This window comes from Sesamum indicum, linkage group LG5 (assembly GCF_000512975.1).
Source record: "Sesamum indicum cultivar Zhongzhi No. 13 linkage group LG5, S_indicum_v1.0, whole genome shotgun sequence".
NCBI classification, from domain to species: Eukaryota; Viridiplantae; Streptophyta; class Magnoliopsida; order Lamiales; family Pedaliaceae; genus Sesamum; species Sesamum indicum.
Genome location: NC_026149.1, coordinates 17297809 through 17321364, shown reverse-complemented (window position 1 = coordinate 17321364; position 23556 = coordinate 17297809). Strand labels below are relative to the sequence as shown.

The window sequence follows — 23556 nt, the reverse complement described above, 5'->3', positions numbered from 1 at the left end:
TATCAAGAATTAAAATACATTACCGTTCCAAACCTTATCCAATGTGCTCTAATCCCAAAATAAAAATTTCATATTCAAAAGCACTATTGAGAACGGTCAATAATAATGTATTACAATATCCGTTCTAGTTGAGAACGATCCTTCATCAACCGTCCCGAAATTTTAGGAACGCCGTTTACAACGGACCGCAAACTGTTCCAGACTCCGGTTCAAATTAATTTCTTTAATTGCAAACTGTTCCAAATGCCAAAAAAATCATTTCTAAAATCGCCGTAAATCCTGCAATATTTTATAGTGGAAGCATGCCTGTATCAATGACCAACAAACTTGTATATTCCTAAGAATTAGAGGTGATGCAGGGTGTTTGCAACATTTCAAAATAATCGCTTATCGCCTTATTATGAGATATAAACTGATTTTTTTTATTTTACAGATTTTACTGCTAAAATATTTAAATTAAGTCAATTTAAGTCAACGGCCATAAGTAATCCCTACCAACTTTTACAAAAATTATAAAATACTAAGTCGTATTTGCAAACACTCAGACTTAACTACAATATTTTTTTATAATTATTTTCACGATAAAAACAGAATTCATTATAAATACTCACGAAATTTAAACAAGATCGAAAATCGTCCTTAGGGGGACAGGCCAATGATTCAAACATGAGACCTCTTGTTCAAACCTTAGGTCTTCACGTGTGTTGGACACATGAGTTAAGAAAAAAATACAAGTCCACGTCCAATTATATCCAATAAATTAACAAATAATCAAAGATATGTAACACTCAACATCCACAATCCATCTTCCTACACACGCACACACATATATATATTTTGAACTGAGTACATAGAAAAAAAAAAAAAAAACCCTCAAAATTCTCGAAAAAAATAACCTATGAATTCATCATCATCGTCATGACCTTAGTACATAAATCAATAATTAAAAGAATATACCCCGAAATAAAAAAATTAATAAAATAATCAAAAGAATAACCCCAGAACCAACCACCCCCCCTTCCCCCCAACAATTTTGACCCCGCAAAACTCCCAATAAATATCGTTCCATGCCTTATTTTTTCAATTACAATAAATAAATAAATAAAAACTCATCTTTCTTCTTTTTCTCAGAACAAAAGACAAAATAAATAATATGATCTTCTACCTCAAAACCCGAAAATTTAATTAAAAAAAAAACCCACCAAAATATCAATTACGGACAGATCATGGAGATGTGGAAGAATCAAGACTGTTGGCTCTACAGTACCTAAGCTCCAATGATATCTGCCTTTCATACTGAAGTTGCCTGTAAAAGTTCGCAATAAAAGCGTCAGCCCTTTTATCGACATCATCTTCCGATGGATAGCTCATTGTCCTTTGAAGCCCCGGCCTCGTGGATGATCCCTGGCTGCCGTCCGAGCCCGAATCCTCCACGCAGGCCCGCAATCCCGGCCTGTCGTTGAAGCTCATGAGTCTTGCTGATGATCTCTTACTCAACGATGCAGTACCTATGATGGACGCGAGTTTCCATCGGTTGACGTTGAAGTTGAGCAGGAACTTGATCTTCCTCACGGCCCGTTTCAGCCTGCCTAGCAATGCCTCGCCCATGTTACGAGGTTTGAATCAAATGTTAATGAACAGGGTTTGTGTTAGAAATTTGATGAATGGATGTGAGAGAGAGAGAAAGAGATGTGTAATGAAATTAATGATGTTAGATTTGCAATTAGTAGATGGATCAAATGGGGGGTCTTGCTTTGATATATACGTCTATGCAAGTGGGGAAGGAACCATGGTAATTAAAGAAATGGGTTAATTACACTTAAACCCCTTTTAAAATATAAAATTATACTTACACCCCTCTAGAAATTTTCCGTTTACACCTAACCCCCTTCCATCAAGATTTGACAAAAAATATCAAGTCAATGAAAACATTATATACATTTTCAATTTTAATCATAATCTAACATTGTCATATATATTCTTATACTTATAAATGGATAAATATAATATATATACGGGGTAATGTAAAATCATAATATTTTTTTCCTAATAAGTACCAAATTGTTATATAAAATGTTAAATGAGGGACAAGTTTGAAAATTTATGTATTTTATTTTATAATGTCATCATTTTTCGTCTAAATTCTGACGAAAGAAAGTTAATCGTAAACAACGAATTTTCATAGGGGTGTAAGTGCAATTTAAAATTACTTTGAGAGAAAATATTATTATGTAAATTCAGAGGGATCTACTTGTAATTAAGGGAATAGGACAAGCGTGTTATAATGAAAGATAACGAGTTGAGGCCTAATTAACGTTAGGGTTAGGGAGGACTAATTTGTTTCTATTTTCAAATGTTTGATCATTATTGCTTAATTATTGATTAAGTAGGAATTAGGTCAAATCATCGCATTCTTAACCATTTTTTTTTTGTTATTTTTTTAGAACGAAAAGGTTTAGTTACTCTTAGTAGTCTATTATTTAATACGAATTTATATGTTGATCGTTATATATCAAATCAACTATCATCGTTATATTTTTGCTCGTATTAATTATTATTCAAATACATACTCAATAATTATTCTAATTTAAGTAAATTTAGTTTTTGCCTCTTCTTTTTTAATTAAAATAAAATGAGATAACACTTTCACGACAAATTTTCGTGACTAAAAAGTATGAAATCATAGTGCATAGTAATAAATTAATCAAATCATAGCTTAGCAAAAGGTCCCATGAATAAGTTCGAGATCATGATTTTAAGTCTCACCAGATATATGGGTATTTTTTAATTTGAGTTTATTGTAATGGATATTTATCTAATTTTATGTAAGTTTATCGATTGAAGTGACATATCGATTTACTGTTATTGATATAATTATGTAATCATCGTTTTTTATACAAAAAAAAAAAAAGTCGATTAGCGGTTGTTTCAGTAATTAAAGGACACAATAAACATTAATTATAGCTAAAATCCTTACAAATGCTTTAGCCACATAATTTGAAGGGAAAAGTATTATTTTAGTCCGCTAAGTATGCCTAATTTTAGTTTTAATTCGATAACTGTGTCCATTTTTATTTAGATCCAGTAACTTACGAAATTGTTTACTTTTAGTCATCTGACAGATTTTCGGACAATTTTATCCCTATGCAACTTTTGAAAGGCAGTTTTAGACCATATGCACTCATAAAGGTAATTAGAATTGTGACAAATGTTAATTTAATTATCGAGTGCACAAAGATAAGTTCTTACATCCACTTATTTAATTGTAATAATAACATATTTGTATACTAATATAATATTGAAATTGTACTTATTTGAAACGAATGTAATCATATATATATATATATATATATATATATTTTGCAGTCTAAAATGACAAGTTAAACACTTGTAACATTTATCTGCCAAAAATGAATGGAGAAAAACAACAACAAACCATCAAAATGAACAACGTACGTACGTACCTCACTTAGCGTGATTTTTTGAAATTTAAATTGTTTGAATTCTCAAGCATACACAAATACATACAGACATATATATATATAAAGTCAATAAACAACAATAGTCAAAGTTAAAAAAATTAATGAACAATTAATGTAAATTAAGTAGAAGTAAAACGTAACGTGTAATAACCAAAATAATATTATTGATTATGATGATTGATGATGATGGGCTGCATGACTTGGTTTCCAAGTTTTATAGCTAGCTTAAATGAGTTGACCAACCAAGTCTTTTAATTTATATGCTTTTTATTGGAAAAATCTCATTTTTGGTCTTATATCTTAGAGTTTTTTTTAAGGAAAAAGTATTACTTTAGTCCGCTAACTATGTCTAATTTTAATTTTAATCCGATAATTATGTCCATTTTTGTTTATATTCAGTAACTTACGAAATTGCTTACTTTTAGTCATCTGGCAGGTTTTCGGATAATTTTACCCTATGCAACTTTTCAAAGGCAGTTTTACTCCATATGCACTCATAGGGGTAAAATTATTCGAAAATCTGCCAAATGACTACAAGTAAGCAATTTCATATGTTACTGGACCTAAACAAAAATGAACATAGTTATCGGACTAAAATTAAAATTAAGCATACTTAGCGGACTAAAATAATACTTTTCTCTTTTTTTTAATTAAGTCTCATTTATTATATTTTTCTTAGATTTCGTCCCATATCTTTATAATTTTTTCACATATAATTTCAAAACTCAATTTCCGTCAAATAGATAATGGAGTCGTTAGTTCCACAATTCCAGCACTGTTTTGGAGAGAAAAACTTGTTATATTAATATTTCATAAAATTTTGGGTAGTGTTGATATTCTGTAAATGAAGTAAAGTATAATTTAAATAATTTCACCAAAATATCAAATTCCATTGATTGTTGCAAATACCAAAATAAATTGACTTTCAAAGTCAAATTAAGTTCAATTTCAAAAAAATTGAGTTTTAAGCGGTTTTGCAACACCAAAGGTCTATTACATGACTTGCTTTCCCTTTCCATCACATTCTATTCTTGCCCTTTTGCTGCTTCTCTCCTTGTATTAATGCATCCTCCAAATTTTTCATTTTATGACATACTTTTGATCATTCTTGTCAATGATCTTATACTACAAAAAGAAAAGTAAAATTTGGCACAAATTCCCCTATTGTTTCGAAGCTCGTGCCCTATAGGAATGGGTATTGACACTCAAGAGGAATGATAGTTATCAATAATGTCATGATCATCATTTTTATGTAGTATTTTTTTGGAATGGCAAAATCGTTACTAAAGGTGTTCCAAAAAATCTATTACTTCCAAATACCGGTCCAAATTTGGATCGGTAAAATATTGAGACTCTATTTGGAACACTTTATTAAAATTAGTGACGGTTCTTGAATGACCGTTCTTATATGTGATACAATGAATGTAAAAAAAATTGGCAGTTAGTAAATGTATTTCAAAATGAGGTGCAATTTGGTACGATTTTAGTACGTATTTGGACGAGTATTACAAAACCCGTTCCTAAGTTGATTTCTACTTAAAATCTGTTGAGTTACAAAGATCGTGACCAAATTAGTTCCAATTTAGAACTGTTTTTGTGTTATATTAATAATGTATTACTAATGCCGTTCCAAATACACTACAAACGGATATATTTCGATGGATATAAAACCATTGCAATTTGTGGTCCTAAGTCCATTACAGATTGTAAATCAACGGGTAGTTTCTTATGGCTATTTTTGTACTCCAGGAACTGTTTCAAAGACCGTTCCAAATTTTTCTATATATATGTTTCTGTCTTTTCATTTAATCTCAATATCTTCTTCCATTCTTCTTACATTCTCTTTATTTCCTCTATCTCTCTCAAATTTTCTTGATCTTCACTATCCCACCAATATTTTTATTCTCTGGTTCGTCAATCTGTCTCGAACTTTCATTGATATTTGAAGTTTATTTTGATCATGTAACAACTTTAACCCTTTATTTATCAGTTGATTATATTTGTTATACTTTTGTCAATTAAATTTAAAGTTATAATAATATATATATATATATGTGTGTGTGTGTGAGAGTGTGTGTGTGTAGGACTCATCATGTTAAGACAGTTGAGAAGATGGATACATGAGAATAACCTGTCAAGGAAGGCGGGTCTTACTCCAAAATTTGAGGATGGTGTTACTGCATTTATAAAATGGGTCAAGTCTCAACATGCATATATGGACGATGAGAAAATTAAGTGTTCTTTTCGAAAGTATAATGTCAAAGATTGTTATAATATGGAACGGTTTTCATGTATTAATAACATTATATTACTGAAATTGTTCCAATAAAGGTACAACGACTCTATTTTAATGGATATATAATCATTCCTGAACGTGTTTCTAAGACCATTACAGATTGTACATCAACGGCAATTTTATAACGATTATTTGTACGCTGAAAATTGTTCCAATGACCGTTAGAAATTTTCCTATATATATGTTCCTTTATTTCCATTTAATCTCACTATCTTCTTTCATTCTTCTTACGTTCTCTCTATTTCCTCAATCTCTCTCGAATTTTATTGATTTCTTACTATCCCACTAATTTTCATACTCTTATCCATCATTGCGCACTCTTGGAAGGAGGACCAAACTCCCGTTGCTCATGAGGATAAGGGTACCAATATACACTAGGGTGATGTGATGCGGATAGATTGCGTGCAAAGGATGGTTTTTGATGCCACTGGTCCAGCTTTCTAGTCTTCTAATATAACTAGGATGATGCGTCTAATGATGGTGTGAGGTCATGTCCTACTGATGGCAAGCATTCTTCATATTACGGCAGGGGCCCTATGATTATGTGCCTGGGCTGGCAGATTGATTTTACGATGTAGTGCATGCTGCCGAGCAGCCGTTGTAGAATGGTTGCACCCAATCTCAATTGACATCTGTTGCTAAGTTGGTGAATATCAAGGCCGAGGGCAAATTTTCTGAGCGAATATACTGATCGAATATCCTAGTGGAAAAATAATATATTGCCCTACGACCATCCTGCCCCTCAATTACTATAGTACGAAGAAGTTGACAAGAGACTAGGGTTTATCTGTTGAGAAGATTGATACGTGTAAGAATGGTTGCATGTTGTATTGGAAGGACAACATTGATTTGGACTACTGCAAGTTTTGTGGAGTAGCTTGGTACAAGCCGACCAAGGAGCGAAATCATAACCGCAAGAAGACTCCGTATGCCATTCTAATGTTTACCTGGAGCCGCTAATCGAGGTGTTGCAGAATTTGTGGCATGTAGTTGCACTGACGCGCAACAATACGAAGAACGAGACATTCATGATGCGCTCCCCTTTAATGTATCGACCTACCCGCTAATGAGATGGCGTTTGGATGGAGTACCGCTGGTGTTATGGGGTGTCCAGTTTATATGAAAGATGCACGTGCATTCTATCTACAGAACGGTATGAAGGCGTACTAGTTTGATTACTACAGAAAGTCCTTTCCCTCGGACCATCTGTACCATAGGCACAAAAAGGCATTCACTAAGAACCAAGTAGAAATTAAGGTTGCCGTCCAAAATTGATGAGAGAACAGATTCGCGATTGGTTTGAAGAGTTTAGTCTTGCGTTTGAAGTGTCGTTGCCACTCCCAGACAACTACGGTAGTGAACATAAGTGGATAAAAAAATCATCTTCTGGGAGCTAGAGTGTTGGTCGATGCATCTGATACAACACAATTTTGATGTGTTTGACAATATATTCAATACGGTGATAGATATAAATGAAAAAACGAAGGACAATCTGAATACACAAAAGTATCTGAAGATCATAATTGCCCTGAGCTTGAGATTAACGAAAGGAGGCCGAACATTATGCCCAAACCCATATATACCCTAATCAAAGAGCAGAAGAGAATGATATGTGAATGGATTAGTCATCTAAAGTTTCTTGAAGGTTACGTATTTAATTTGGCTCGTTGTATCAATATGAAGGAGCTGAAGTTTCATGGCATGAAAAGTCATGATTGTCACTTCTTTATGTAAAAGTTGATTTCAATTGCCTTCAGTGAAATGTTTCCTGAGCCTATGTGGAGTGCGTTAACAGAGGTCAGCCTTCTAATCCAAATTCTATGTTCGACGAAAGTAGTAAACAAGGTACAAGAATTGGAAGGTAGTGTGGCGACCATCTTGTGCAAACTCGAGAAAATATTTTCATCAATTTTTTTCGACTCAATATAGGTTGATGTACCTATTTGAGAGGTAAGCACACGAGTTATACTAGTTTTTTTAAAATAGTTCTTGTGTCATATATATGTTTTCCAATAAATATTCATTTATTAGATTTCCTCGAGACTTGAAAATGAAACTGAAAAATAAAGCACAGATCGAGGCGTCAATTGTAAATGCTTATCATGTAGAAAAAATCGGTCTATTCACTTTTCAATACTTTGAATCGAAGATTCTTTGCAAACAGAATAGGCCCTGTAGAAATGATGACCTACATATGAACGACACTCATACCAACGATATATTTTCAACTATCCTGGTCGAGCAAGTAGTGCCTCAAAGAAGAGGTGGCTTAGCGGATTAGAACGTCACATAATTGAGACGTATATCTTATGCAATTGTGAAGTACTCACGCCATACTACGAGTAAGTCTGAAGATACCAACAATTTATTCACATTCTTATTTTAGACTTTTAACCTATGTGTTTATACGTACTCTTTTTTTTTTTTTGACAAACAGATTCATTTTTAATGAACTCTACGAGTACCACCACTCGAAGGACCCTAATATTGAGGAGCTAGTTGCTACTCAATTTTAGGATTGATTCAAACGTTATGTAAGTTGTGCCTTCAGAATGATCTCTTACGATTTGTGCCACAACTGTCAGTCATCAATATATGATTTCTCTAATATGTGCAATACAAGTGAAATTCGACTTAGATTACACGAACAACGATTTGTTGAAGTTGCATTATTGGGGTCCTACTACTTAGGTCACAACATTCTTGTGTTACTTTGTAATGGTTATAATTTCCATATTAAGGCTCACAGCATAGGCAAGTCAACTATGAACTGTGAAGTGTGTGTCAAAAACTCATCATATACAAATACTGACAATAACTTCTATGTGATTGTTGAAGAGGAAATTCAGTTAGATTATCCACTTCTTCTAAACATGCAGATTGTTCTGTTTAAATGCCGTTGGGTCAATCCCGTGAGAGGTATGAAGGTACATCCATGTTATCACCTTGTTGATGTACACACTTCAAGAAAGTATACCAAAGAACGAATCATTCATCTTGGCACAACAAGAGTACAAGTCTAATACACGGAGTATCCTAGCATTAAGAAAAACAAAGCGGACTGGATGGCTATCTGCAAAACAAAAGCCAAAAGAGTCATTGATGACTCTCGATGGACTGAAGTTGTATTTCAAGAAAAGGAGACAATACCTACTCAACAAGTTTTGACGGACAACCATAATTATGAACTGCATGACCCAAATGGTATACAATTGTCGTTGAGTTTTTTTATTGATAATCAACAAGGAGCAAGTACATCCCCAACCACGAATGATGAATCTGATGACGAATCTGACGAAGATAATTTTGACGAGGATTACGAGACTGAAAAAGAGAATATTTATCATTGAAAGTTCATTGTTTTTGTAATCAAATATTTGTAAAAATTACTGATCAAATATTTTTATAATTATTCTTTAAGAAAATTTACAAAAAAAAATTCAAAAAAAAAATTGCTCAAATTTGGAATGTTCTCATGTAAACCAGACCGTTCATACATTGTTACTAAAGGAACAGTCATAGCTAAAACCGTGCCTAAATGTAACAATTCCTTAATTTTCGTTAATAATATTAAATTTCAAATAGGAATGGCCAAAAAAAATAAAAATTATGCCTAAATATATTATAACATCCTACAAAAAAAGGAGAAAAATTCAAAATATAGGAACGGTTAATATACATTGATTGTTCCTAAAGTAGTTTCAAACAAATTTAATTTCACGCCAAATGAAAAATGGAGAAAAAATCACACATAGGAACGATTTTTAAATAGTTGACCGTTCCTAAGACGAGTTTTAAAGAAAACCATGCATAAATGTAAAAATTATGCGTTTCTAAAATGAATATAAATAAAACCGTTCCTAAAGGAGTAACAAATCGTTCCTAAATATAACAAAAAAATTCTTTCACTTTTCGGTTATGATATCTCAACATCCGGGACCCTGATTAATTCAAACTTAAACACATAACAAGACTTTACATATGTGAACAGATTAGTGGTCTGATGTAAAATAACATATTCTGATGGACAGTTGCAACGATTTTAACCTCGCTGATTGTATCAAATATGATATCTCAGTATCCGTATAACAAAAATATTCAAAACTTCATTGAAGGTAATATTTTGTCAATTTAATCATATCCCCAATTAAAACTTTTGACGGTCTAATTAAGCGATCCAGTATAATAGTATAAGATGTTACTTACATCTATGTAAGACTAACAATCTTATATAAACAAATATAGTTGATCTTCCAAACATGTATCAATTTAATTCAAAAAATTATATGTTTTCAATTGTCTATATTAATTTATGGTCTACTTTTCTCTGACCATTAACATATCTGGGACGTTTTTCCTTTATATTTTGTTTTTTATTTGAAATATATATATCATAAAATTAAAATATTTTTTTGAAATTAAACTATATTTTTATGAAATTAAAATATATTTCTGAAAATTAAACTATATGTTTTCTAAAATTAAACTATGTTTTTTAAATTAAAATATATTTCTGAAAATTATAATATTTTTCTGTATTTTTTGTGTACTTTCTGTAATTTGTCACAAGAGATAATTGTGTAATTTAGGCAATTATTGTGTAACTTTTGTGAAATTATTATAATAATTGTGTAATTTAGGCATTATTCTGTAATTATTGTAATAATTGTGTAACTTAGTCAATTATTGTGTAATTTTTGTATAATTATGTAATTTCAGCAATTATTGGTAATAATTGCTTAATTGTGTAATTTTTTAAAATGTTGGTAATTACTGTGTAATTGTGTTATTTTAGCAATTATTGTGTAATTTCTGTAAATTATTGTGAAATTTGTGTAATTATTTAGGAAATTAATGAATTTAGTACACATTTTAGCATACTGGATATTAATAACATAATAATTACAATAATCATAAAAATGAGGCTAATAATTCCAATAATAATATTATTTACATAATAATATCAATAATCATAAAATTAGATAAATATTATATATAAATAATAACATTATTATGTGATAATATCAATAATCATAACATGAGGCTAATAATTCCCTATAATATTATTTACATAACAACATCAATAGTCACAACCTTAGACTAATTAATATTTTCAATAATAATATTATTTAAATAACAATATCAATAATCACAACCTTAGACTAATTAATATTTCTAATAATATCATTATTTACGTAATAATATCAATAATCACAACCTTAGACAAATTAATATTTACAATAATTTTATTATTTACATAATAATATTAATAATCACTAATTATAAGGCTAATAGTTTTAATTATATTATTATTTACATAATAATGTCAACAATAATAATATTAGGATAATATTTAATTATATTATTATTTACATAATAATGTCAACAATAATAATATTAGGATAATATTTTAAATTAAAATATATTTACATAATCGTTACAATGACCACAATGAGGATAATATTTTCAATAATTATTAATTATTTAAATATTTAGTTCCTTTGTGCTCACGTACAAACAAATCACACATTACTTTAAGCTTCTTTAGCACATCAAGTGAATTTTTTTATAGTAAAACTAGTGAGGTTTATCCTTTTCATCTGTCAACAAAAGACAATTTTGATAGAAATAAGTGAATAAAACTAGTACTATAACAAAAAGTTCAGGTGATAGGCTAAAAAAGCTTAAACCAATGCTTGACCCGTTTGTATATGTGCTTCAAGGAACTATATATTTTTAAATAATTAATGAGTATAATAATCATAACTTCATGATAATATTTTCAATGTATAAGACTTCGTATATTCTTTTTATTAATCATTGAATTAGGATAATTTTTTCAACAATTACAAAAACTAATACTTCTCAATAATTTGTATATATTATGTCTAGCGGTATGCCTCCTGTACCACGTGATTGTGGTCGTAGTTGTGGCTGTGGTTGTGGTCGTGGTCATGGTTGTTGCTTGCCACTTCCATCCGCGTCGTTTGATGCTTCCCAGCCTAGAGAAGTAGTCTTTCGATTATCCCCACCATCTGATTGTCGAACCCTCAGCCAACCCCACAGACGCCAGATGATGCTGGACCATCTAGTGCGGCACCGATAGCTAAGGAGGCCGGGCAACCATCTGCCATACCAGCGATTGATCCTGCTAGTCCATGAACTGCTCCACCACCAATCCCGCAACCATCAGCACGCTAGTATATCAGCCTTGGTGACGCGAGGTAAATTTGTTTAGGAATATTTTTTAGTATCATTTTATCTGAAAAATCAATAATTAACATGTCCTTTAAGGTCTGACCGCCGCTTCCATGAGCACATCAATGCGGTGGTGCAAGGACCTTATCCCCACCCATGGGCATATTTGAGGCAGATGCCGGCAAAGTACCAACATTTCTGGTTTGAATCTATGAAGGTAATGTACCTTAATACTCAATTTGGTATTATATTATAATCTAAATTATTTTTTACTAATGCTTTTTTTTTTTAATTTTGGAGATGTGGATGACCTATTGGTGGGAATATGACGAAGAGTCCATGTTTTCGATCTTCCACATGTGGACAGGAAGAAGTTCTCCGTTGCCCCGGCGAGCCTAGTCAAGCTACTTTAGCTGGCCAACAAGGTCTGGCTCCAACTTCAGGCATACTGGTCTAGTGCGGACTTCCAAGAGGAGTCCGCGAAGAATAAGGCGAACCACTCGTCAAATCTCTCGACGTCCTCTAGTGTGTGCCCCGAGAGATCATCATCTGTCGGTATGCACAAGAGGAAGACAGTAAGTACGTTATGTTTTCTTCTTCAAAGTTTCATCATGATTTTATAAATATGATGCTAGCTGATTAAAATTTCTATAGGAGGCAGAGTCCGTCGGTCGCCCAAGCAAATGAAACTTTTTGCCAGATGCTACAAGAAGAAGGCGGACAGTGGCTGGAATGGGCAGAGGGCTGCTGATGTGGCGGTAAGTTAATTAGTTATTTAATTTTTTTAAAATTATTTTGGGGTAAAACTCTAATAATTTTGTTTGTTTTGCAAGAGATGTTCCAGAAGCTGATGAAGGATCATCAAACTCAGCCCACAGCCGAGGACCACAATACTCGATCGATCGAATCGGAGTTTTAGTAGAGATGACCGAGCATCAGATGTGGCAGGCAGTAGTCGAGGGCAAAAACAAGGACCGTATATTCGGCCTTGGTTCTGAAACCCACGTCTCCAGCTAAACCTACAAATCATTGTCGCCACCCCCATCGATACCGCCAACGCCACAACCAAACCCGGCAATGGAGGACCACATCGGCTGGCTGGAGAAGAAGATGATCGACATGATGGCCATGATGCGGGAAATGAGGGCAACCTCGTCCACTACAGGACTGTCACAGCCTACCGCCTCCATACCGCCCAGCACAGTCTCTGACAGACCCCTTGCTGCCTAACGATGGGGATATGGATGCTAACAAGGAGGGTTTAGATTAGGTTTTAAATTTTGATTAAATTTTATAATTGGATAATATTTTGTATTATTAATATTTATTACATTCCAGTATTTTATATTTATTTAATTAATTAAAGTTTATTAAATTAAATTTATTATTTACTAAAATATATAAATTATATTATTTATTAAAATTTATTAAATATATAAATTAAATTATTAACATAAATTTTATTAAAAAATAAAAAATTAGGAATGGGTTTAGTAATTGTAAACAAAATAATACAAATATTAAATAATGCTATATATACTTTACCATTCCTGAATGTATTGCAACGTAAACTAGTTCAAGCACCAAATTGTGATTCAAAAATAATTCCTAAAACAGTTGCCAGAGACTGTTCCAAAAAAAGAAAAAAAAAAGTGTCTTAAAGTATATCAAATCTGAACCACAATACAATCCCACATACCATTCCAAAATACATCCACCGGGTCAAATACATACCAATCCAAAAATTAGGCATTAGGATTACTATTACCGAAAACCACAATTACAATACATAACAATTCCAAAATTATTCCAATGCGTTTCAATTGAATAAATACCTTTTAATATTCGATTTCAAAAATAGGAACGGCCATTGGCAGTGTGTTACAATATTTGTTCTAGTGTGAAATGGTCCTTTACCAACCATTCCAAAATATTTATAACGCCGTCTATTACGATGGAATGTGAACCGTTCCAAAATTCGATTTAAATTAATCTCTTCAATTCAAAATCGTTCCTAGACCCACCCCAAATCACCTTTTTTGTAGTGTTAAACTTGTGTTGAAGGGGTGCTATTTTCTGTGTTGAAATTGAAACTGCAACTCTTGGACGGCCTCTTACAAAAGGAACTGGTGATCTGATGGTAACACCTCCTCTAGCTGGGGGTATTGGTGCAGGGTTTGGAAGATTAGTTGGCATTGGTGGTATCCTTCTAGAAGGGTTGAAGCCCAAGTTGGATCTTGCAGTATTCTTAGCCTACAATGTGGCTACAATCAGTTGCAATTATCTATAAACCACAAAAATTTAGAACATATATACTAAACTTATTGGTTGAGCTATTAGTTCATCAAAAATTGGTTTAGCACTTTGTAATCTAGTGTTTCTCCTAACGTGCAGTGCAAATGTAAATTGTGAATGTTTTTCCACTACTAAAAAGCTTACTAAACAAATTGACTACTTCCCCCCCCCCCAACCACAGCATAACACAAAGGAAAGAATTCATTATTGGGATCAATTCCTACAGCAGTCAACAACACTGCGCAATTTTGATCCTATTCAAATTAAAAAAATATTTTGATCTTATAATTTTAAAATTTATGATAATTTTAGTTTAATCGGCCAGAAAATTCCACATCATCAGCCATGTCAGCACTTGAATTAGGGGTTCCTATGAGTTTGATGATATAACAGTCCAAGTTATAATTTTTAATTGTATTTTTAATCCTATATCTTTAAGGGGTCGATAATTTTGATCGTCTAACTTTGGAAGTAGTGATTTTTATCCTCTATCTTTGAAAATAGTAGCAATTTTAGTCTTTAGTGGTAAAGGTTCAATAGTGATATCACATGTTTTTAATAAGATCCAACATGCTATAAATTAAGTCTCGATGAAAGACTTCTTGCCTTGGTTAGACTAACTTGCCATTAGGTATTCCAAACCCTTGGTTTTACGAGTTTTTTTCAATCACATTACGACGATGGTTCACAAGTATTTGGCTTTTTCAGCAACAAACAACAATAAATATGATGAAATGTCTACAATCCACCGAAATCCAGGTAGAACACCAGCAAGGAGAGATATGTCCATCTTTTGATTTAAGAGTTCTCTTTTTATTGGTATATGAATTAATTTATGTTCATAGTCTTTAATTGTCTTGTGGATCTCTATTAAATCTTGAGAGAACATTGATGTATCCGGCTCAAGTTCTTTTCAATTAGTTCCTTTTATCATAATATTAAGAACTATAGCGTTTCAGAAATTTACCCTTTCAATCTCTCTTTAGTGTTATCCTATCCTGAATCTTGATTTATTGTAGACGTCTCACTACATAGTGCCTGCGAACTATCTATGTGGTTGGATGAAGTATGTAAACTCGAGGGCTTAGAACCAATGACAAGTGGTCAAACCAAATTATGAAGTGTATAGAGGCTTAATTTTATTTTGAAAATCTGTTGAGCCTAATTATGAGCAATTGATAGGAGTATTGAACTTTTATCATAAAAAATTAAAATAGTCATGAATTGGGTTTAAGGACCAAAATTCCTACTATTTTGAAAAATAGGGGACTAAAATTGTTGTATCCAAAGTTATAGGACCAAATTACTAATCTCATATAGATACATGACAAAATTGCAATTAAAAATTATAACTTAGACTATCACGTCATCAAATTTACCGAAAGCCCCATTAAATGTTGATATGGCTAATGACATGAAATTTTAAGGTCAAATCAGCTCGAAAGGACTAAAGTTACCATAACTTACAAGACTTACCACTCCCTAACTTGAACAGGATCAAACTTGCCACTCCCTAACTTACAAGACTAAAATTGTATTTTTTTTCAATTAAAAATAACAAACAAACGCCGACATTATCTTTTTGAAAAAAAAATACAAAAAATGTCTTCTCCTTATTGAAACTAAAAAAGTAGGAAAATATAAAATTAATTATTAAGATATTAATATTAAATAATTTTTTTTCCTAACAACTTAAATTTTTAAATGAGGTAATCATACAACACAATATTAGATTCAGGCCAAAACAAGAAGTCCTCAGTTGGAATATCGTCACCACCCATTTATAAATATATCTATATTTCATGCATAGGGTCTGCACGTGATGAAGATGCGTTAAAATATTAATATTAAATAATTCTCCTCTCTATTGAGGATTTTTGCAAAACTTATTTTGAAATTCTTATCAACTTGTAGCTGAAATTAAATTAAATGAGAGTGTTTGAAAATTCAACATTTTCTTTTCTTTTTTTACATTGGTGCATACGAAATTTTTTCTATATGAAGTGAGCGTAAAATGTCCAATAATGTAAAGAGATAATCACACTCTCTTGATTTGAGGTTTGGTGTAATTATATATAAATTTTTTGTGATTTAAAAAATTACATTTAACACCCTTGAAGTTTGCTTCTGTTTAACAAATAAGTCCCTCCATTAGTCAAAATTCACCGAATTTGCTGATATTAACACAAATATCGAAAAAAAATCTATATTACCCCTAATTGACTTATTACTGATTTATTGTAGGTAAAATAAATCTATTTATAATCAAATTACCCCATACGTCTTTATGCGTTAATGCATGTGATAAGTTATATCTCACCGTTATAAGGGTAGTTTAGTCGGAAAAAAATTATTTGACCTGCAATAAGTCAGTAAAAAGTCAATCAATGGCAATATCAATTTTCATTCACTTTTTTGTTAATATTAGCAAATTCAGTGAATTTTGACTAACGGATGTACCTATCTGTTAGACGGAAGCAAATTTTAGGGATACCAAATATAATTTTTAAACAACAAAAATTTATGTATAATTATACCAAATCTCAGGGGAGGGGAGTGTAATTATCCCAAATGTAAATCTTATCATATTAATTACCATTGAATCTATATTCTGCTGAAGTAATATGGTCAAGACTGTCTAATATTTTGATCTCAATTTGTATAAGAAAAAAAATTTAAGAGATAATTACACTGTCTTCTCTTAAACTTTGGTATAGTTACATATAGATTTTCTGTGATTTCATAAATTATATCTAGCCCTCCTGATATTTATTTTTGTCTAATAAATATATTTTTTTATTAGTCAAATTAATTAAATTTGATTATATCAGCAAAAAAATTGGATAAAAATATATATTTACTTTGTTTGATTTTTTATTAACTTATAGCAAGTCAAACAAATATTTTTCTAACCAAACCATCCTTATAAAGTTGAAAATATATCTCCTTATATATAGTAACATGTGTAGGTATATAAGGACAGTTTCGTAAAAATATTTGTTTGACCTATAATAAGTTAGTAATAAGTCAATAAGTAGTAAATATAGATTATTATTAACTTTTTTATCAATATCAGCAAAGTCAATAAATTTTTTATTAATAAAAAAAATTATTTATTAAATAAAAATAAATATTAAAATTATTAAATATAATTTTTCAATCCATAAAAATTGAGAACTTATATATAATTACACCAAACTCTAAGGTGACGGTGTTCTTATTCGGAAATTCAATGGCCACACGTTGAAATAGGCTAGCACCTATTTGTGGCCCAACACCTCCCCATATTGGGCATACAATTGGCCCACACATTAGGCCCAAATATGAGCCCACAACTTCGAAGGGCAAAAACGGCAGTACAAAATATCAAACTTCACCATGATCGGAGTACTGAATACAATCACAGCCCAATACACATCCAGGGTTGATCCAACTTCAATCACATAGCCCGGTTACTTTATCATTTTCTCTCACTATCGCTCAACTGCTGGCCTTTGGTTTCTTTAAGCTCCTCCTAAAACCCTCGACTCTCGCTCTTCCCAAAGTTCGCATACATTCAACAGTAAACGTCGTCGTCGCCTCTGGTCGCTGCCTGTCGGCGATCATCGCTTCCGCCGGTAAGAACTCTTTCCTCCGCCGCTTTTAGATTCGTTCAGAATGCGCGTGCACCGATTAAATAGTTGTTGTATACGCATTTGTATGTGTGTTTAAACCGACATTTAGTTGTTTTTCAATCTATGCTACTTAGTTAATTGATGCTAATGCACTCTGGTTTGCGTTTGTCCGAGAAATATTTGAGGTAATAAGTCTAAATTTCTCTTTTTGGTTTTGACTAGTGTGGATTATTCTCGATAGAGTTGAATCTCGCTTGAAAGTGTTAAAAGTGCAATATTGGCCATAGGCGGCTTTTAATCTTGTCGAGTTCATGCTTTCGCTTGATTTCTTGTATGTGTCTGTGTTTTTTATTTGTCATTTCTTAATTTTTATTTCTGGTGAGAAAATTTGTGTATATGTGTCCGTGGAAGCGATAATGTTGTGGTACTTGTTGTTTCGCAGAATTTGACCTGAACCTGTCATTTTTTGTGAAAAACAAAAGGCAATGGCCAACGGTGCAGCTCCATTTTCAGAAATTGGCAGGCGTGCAAGAGGTAAACTTCTAATGGGGTACTTCTGTGTTGGATTAATTACAAATTGCACTGGTTTTCTGACTCTTCCTTGACGTTAAGATTGCCTTTTAGGTTTATTTGAATATCTGAGTGTTTAATGTTCATTTTCTTGATGGTTCATTTGTGTATTGATTATGCTATGCTATATATAATACTCCGTAAAGATGTATCTATTGCTATTATTATATTCCAGAGAATTTGGTTAGCTAATGATTGATAACTTCAAGAACACAGCTAAATGTGTTGGGTTTAGTAAGTTCGAGATTATATGATGTCTTGATCATATTTATTCAAGTCAGAGAGGGGAAGAGCCTATGTCTATGATATCAGTAATGTGCTGCAATTTTAATTCTGATGTTATTGCTTGTGTAATTCGCAAATGCAAGTTGATTAAGAAGAGAGCTAGTACCTACATGTTGGTCATTTCTTTTGGTCAAGCACTATCTCCGACACTATTAGTATTTGAAGATGCTGGGTTGTTTCTGTTATTGCATGTTTCAGCATACCTGATTATGTATTTTGATATTGTCAAATTATATACCCTTGTACTTTTATTTATAATTGCTTATTTTGTATGCAGATCTTTTGAGTAAAGATTACAATTATGATCAGAAGTTCTCCCTCTCAATTCCAAGCTCTACTGGAATGGTATTATAATATTATGCACTTTCATATGTTTATTATGAACTATAGAGCTGTTAATTAAATTGTTTACTATGACCCCCCTCTGTTGTGAAGCAATTTATTTGACATGAACTTTGTATTGGGTTTCTGCTGTATTTAAGTTGCTCTGGTATCAAATGGTTAAAGAAAAGGATAATATTTCATTTTCTGTTGAGCAAACCCAATATGGACTAAAAGCTAGAAATGATAGATCTGACTTTTAATTGTATTATATTGCATGCTAAGACATGAAAAATGTATGCAGAGTTATATCAACTAACTTTATTTCTTTAACTTATTCTTTTTGGTTTGGACCTTAATTTTGGCCAGTTGCTTGGAGAAATTATGCTAAACCACTCTTGGAAATGCAAAAATCTATACAGCTCAAGAATAGTAATTCTTGTTTATCCTTTTGACAGGGACTTACAGCTACCGGGATAAAGAAGGATCAAATCTTTGTTGGTGACATAAGTACTCAGTACAGAAGTGGAAAAGCCACTGTTGATGTTAAAGTTGATACCTATTCTAATGTAAGAAGGGCTGACTGAATTTGAGTAGCTATATAGATTTTTTGGTATAGTTGTAATATTTATTGAGAAATTTATTTACGTTTGTCAGTGAACTTCCAGCAAAATTTCTTTATTTCTTTGTCTAGCCTTCTGATACAAGCTAGATTCTGAAATCCTCCATTACAGATATCCACCAAGGTGACATGTGACGTGGTGCCTGGAACAAAAGCAGCAATAAGCTTCAATGTTCCTGATCACAAGTCTGGCAAGGTACTAGATTTCTTATATCTGCAATTCAAAAACTTAAAGATGCTTTTCTTGTGCATGGCCGGTGAAGTTGGTGCTTTTAAATTTAAGGCTCTCTGAGTTAGAAAATAGATAACTGACAATGGACACTCATTAATGGAATTGTTTCTGATGCACAAGAAAAGGAGTGGGGCTACCTCCCCAATGAATAGAGAGTTTTCTCTAGTGAATTGCTAGTAACTTTCTAAAATTCTGATCCATTTGTCTACCTTCCTTTTCTTTTTCCCTTTAATAAATTGCTGGAGTTGTCTTGATGTAAGAAGGGTGAGAAAGCCTTCCTATGCCATCTGAATCTCCTGAGTATTCGACATCCTTTATCATGGTGACTTAAGTTTTGAATAAAAAAATTGCATAACAACTTTTTTGCTGCTAGATAACGTCAGCCTTCCATCTGGAGTTCAAAGTATTGCAGATTTATCTCTTCTCTGTGAAATTTATCTGTGGAAGAACTTCAATGTTTTGACTACTAGCATTTTCTGGAGATGGCTTTAACATTTGTTCCGGGTTACCTTGTTCACCTAGTACCTTTTAACAAATTGGGAGCACCTGCTGCCAAAAATACATGAGCGTTATGATTTAGCGAAATGTACTCTGTCCTGTAGACACACAAACTCTGGAGGGAGCTGGATTAGTTAATTTCTTCTGCTCAGGTGCTGTGTAATATCATATACTTTAGTAGACTGGGAGTTTATTAAAGTATTTGAGTTATTGTAGATAATAATATGATTTCTGTGGGGGTTTGCAAAATGCAATGCTGAACTTTGCAAGACATTAGATGATTCTGAACTTAACATCTTCTTGTATGCCCTTTATGGTCAAGAAAAAATAAAAGATAAAATTGATCCTGCTTTCCTAGTTTATCTGTTCCTGCAAGCAGTAAATTTATGAACTGAGTGTTTATTGAATTTACATAATATGCTTGAGAAATTAACTAATACATCGAATCACTTGAGATCTTTTGCTAATATTTCATGTTTTTACAGCTTGATGTGCATTATCTCCATCATCATGCTGCCATCAATTCCAGTATTGGGCTGAATCCAAGTCCCCTTCTGGAGGTTGCTGCAGCAATTGGCTCCAAGGATGTAGCTATTGGTGGTGAAATCGGATTTGATACCTCCTCTTCATCTTTTACCAAGTGCAATGCTGGAATAAGTTTCAGCACGCCAGACTTTTCTGCAGCCCTTATGTTGTATGTCACAGTCTCTATTTTGTCCAGCATCCCGTTTATGCTTGTTTAGCTTTCTCTAATTACCTTTGGAGGTAATACACGAAAATTATTCTTAGAAATGTTTGATATCGCTACCAATATGCTTTGGATCAGCATTTGGCATAGCAATAAAATGCATTAATAGGCACAGCTAAATAAGTTTAGTATGAGTAAACTTCTGATGTGTGTACCTCTGAAGTTAAGCCAAGGGTTTAATCATATGATATGTAACAAAATTGCATAGCTTAACATGTTGTCTTGCTAACCCATTAAAATGTGAACAAGGTGCTGAATATTAATTCTGAAAATCGAACCAGGTAGGTCCTGATGTGGCCTATCTTAGGCATAATGTATATAATTTGATTTGGTTTATGACAGTGATGAGTTCAATTTGAATAGCAAAAGTTGATGTCAGTAAGGGTAGTGATGGACTGACGGGATTTTAAGTTTTGGAACTTTCTTTTTGTCAATAACTGGAAAACTGATCTCCTTTTCATCTTCAAGTTCTAGTCAAATTTAGATTAAAAATAATATTTGAGCAAAGTTTTCCCACCCCGTACGAACTAATTTAGCTGGAAATTTTGATAATTAATATTCATCTTCAGGTTTTAAAGCAGTAAGTTTGTGTAGCATCATTCTGTTTATCCTTCAGTTAGAAACCTGGAAGAGAATTATTTTTTTCCTATATTCTGAAATAAACTTTTCATTTGCATAGGACTGACAAGGGACAAACGGTGAAGGCTTCGTATGCGCATTTGGTTAACCCGTTGACTGGAACAGAGGTTGCTGCCGAGATGACCCACAGATTATCTGGTTTCGAGAATAGCTTCAGCATTGGAAGCGTCCACAAGGTTGATCCTCTCACGTTAGTGAAAACCAGATTCTCAGACAACGGAAAGGTTGCTGTACTGAGCCAACGGCAATGGAGGCCTAATTCAATTGCAACATTTTCAGCAGAGTACGACACAAAGGCCGTCAACCAAGCTCCAAAGTTTGGCCTTTCCATTGCTCTCAAACCCTGAATATGCTGTCACCTCTGCTGGGCTTCTACTTTCATGAGTTCCATTTGAACTTGGTACATTTTTTAACTTCCCAGAAGGCTTAAATTTTCATTAATCTGTGCGGGAAATCAGACCCGTTTTTGACCATATTGATATGATGATAAATGTCAAAAAGAATTTGTTACATGAAAATGGATATTTGTTGTAATTCAGGCCAGTAAGGCAATAATGAAATTTTCCAGTTGGAGTTCTATTTGCCAGTGCTGCTTTTGACTGGTATGTATACTATTCAGTTGTTGATTGCCTGAGGCTGAGGATGTTAAATGCCTATTTTTATGTTTTGTGGGGTAAATTCCAAATCTTGCAAGGAAACTTAAGTAGGGAATTACAAGGTTTTGACAGAGTCGAAGTAAAAAATGACTGTCATGGAAATTTGGTTTTGTTTTTGGAATTTTGGTCTCTTGGATCGCAATTTCCTGAGTTGTGGTTTAGACTATATAGCTGGATTCTAGTCTTTTTGTCTGTTGCCAAACAGGAAGGGGAGTGTGATCTTTTAGCATTCATACTCGATTTGGTATATTCTGATAAAGCAAAATGGGGTTACTCAAATAGGAATTATCTTATACTTTCTCATCTAAATTTTTTATTTTGTGTGTAAACTTATCATTTCAATTTTGTGAAATTTACATATTACTATATATGACCATTTTTTTGCCTGAAAGATGTCACATGTTGTGCAAATATAAAAATGTTATATCACATAATCTTTAAATGTCATACGTGTGTTGTATGTGATCTTTTGACAAAAAAAAAATGGTGAAAAAATAATTATAAATAATAAAATATAAAATTTCACAAAGTCGAGATAATAAGTTAATACAAAAAAAAATTAAATGTCTAAATATAAAAATCATCATAGTTCGAATAGCAAACTACATTCAACCCTTCCAAATGTGCTGCTGTTACTACACTCTTTTCAGCAGAGGATTTTTTAAGCAACTTTACACTTTTCGGAAATTTGAAATAGTAATTAGTAACGGAGTGTAATGTAATTAAATTATGGTTAATGATATCAAATAAGTTTCAAAATTATATTTACATTTCTTCCAAAAATATATTACTTACACTTAATTTTCTTTCTTTAGGAGTTTAATGAAAAATGATGATATCAAGAAAAAATATTGCATAACTTTTTAATTTTACTCATTAAATATTTTCATGTAATAAATTTGTACGTATAAGAAAAACTATAATAATAATAACCTCATTATATATATATAATTACATTTATCTTTTCTATAATTAGAATAATATACATAAAAATATTAAATAAGGAATAAAATTTAAAAAATTATGCATTTTATTTTTAGCTTATATCAATATTTTCTATCCAAACAATGATGGAAGGGGGATAAAGTTATAAAATAAAG

The 23556-nt window shown here is 32.2% G+C and overlaps 2 protein-coding genes across 2 annotated transcripts; one reads left to right on the top strand and one right to left on the bottom strand.

Annotated features, from left to right (window-relative positions):
* On the bottom strand, positions 1225-1608 carry LOC105162951. Its single transcript, XM_011081131.1, has one exon. It carries the CDS (start codon positions 1606-1608, stop codon positions 1225-1227), a length of 384 nt encoding a protein of 127 aa, XP_011079433.1.
* LOC105162849 (mitochondrial outer membrane protein porin 6) lies at positions 17732-22409 on the top strand. The gene is made up of 7 exons (XM_011081004.2): positions 17732-17888; positions 18328-18419; positions 19018-19085; positions 19520-19630; positions 19796-19879; positions 20899-21107; positions 21841-22409. Exons 2-7 carry the CDS (start codon positions 18371-18373, stop codon positions 22145-22147), a joined length of 828 nt encoding a protein of 275 aa, XP_011079306.1. The 5' UTR covers positions 17732-17888; positions 18328-18370; the 3' UTR covers positions 22148-22409.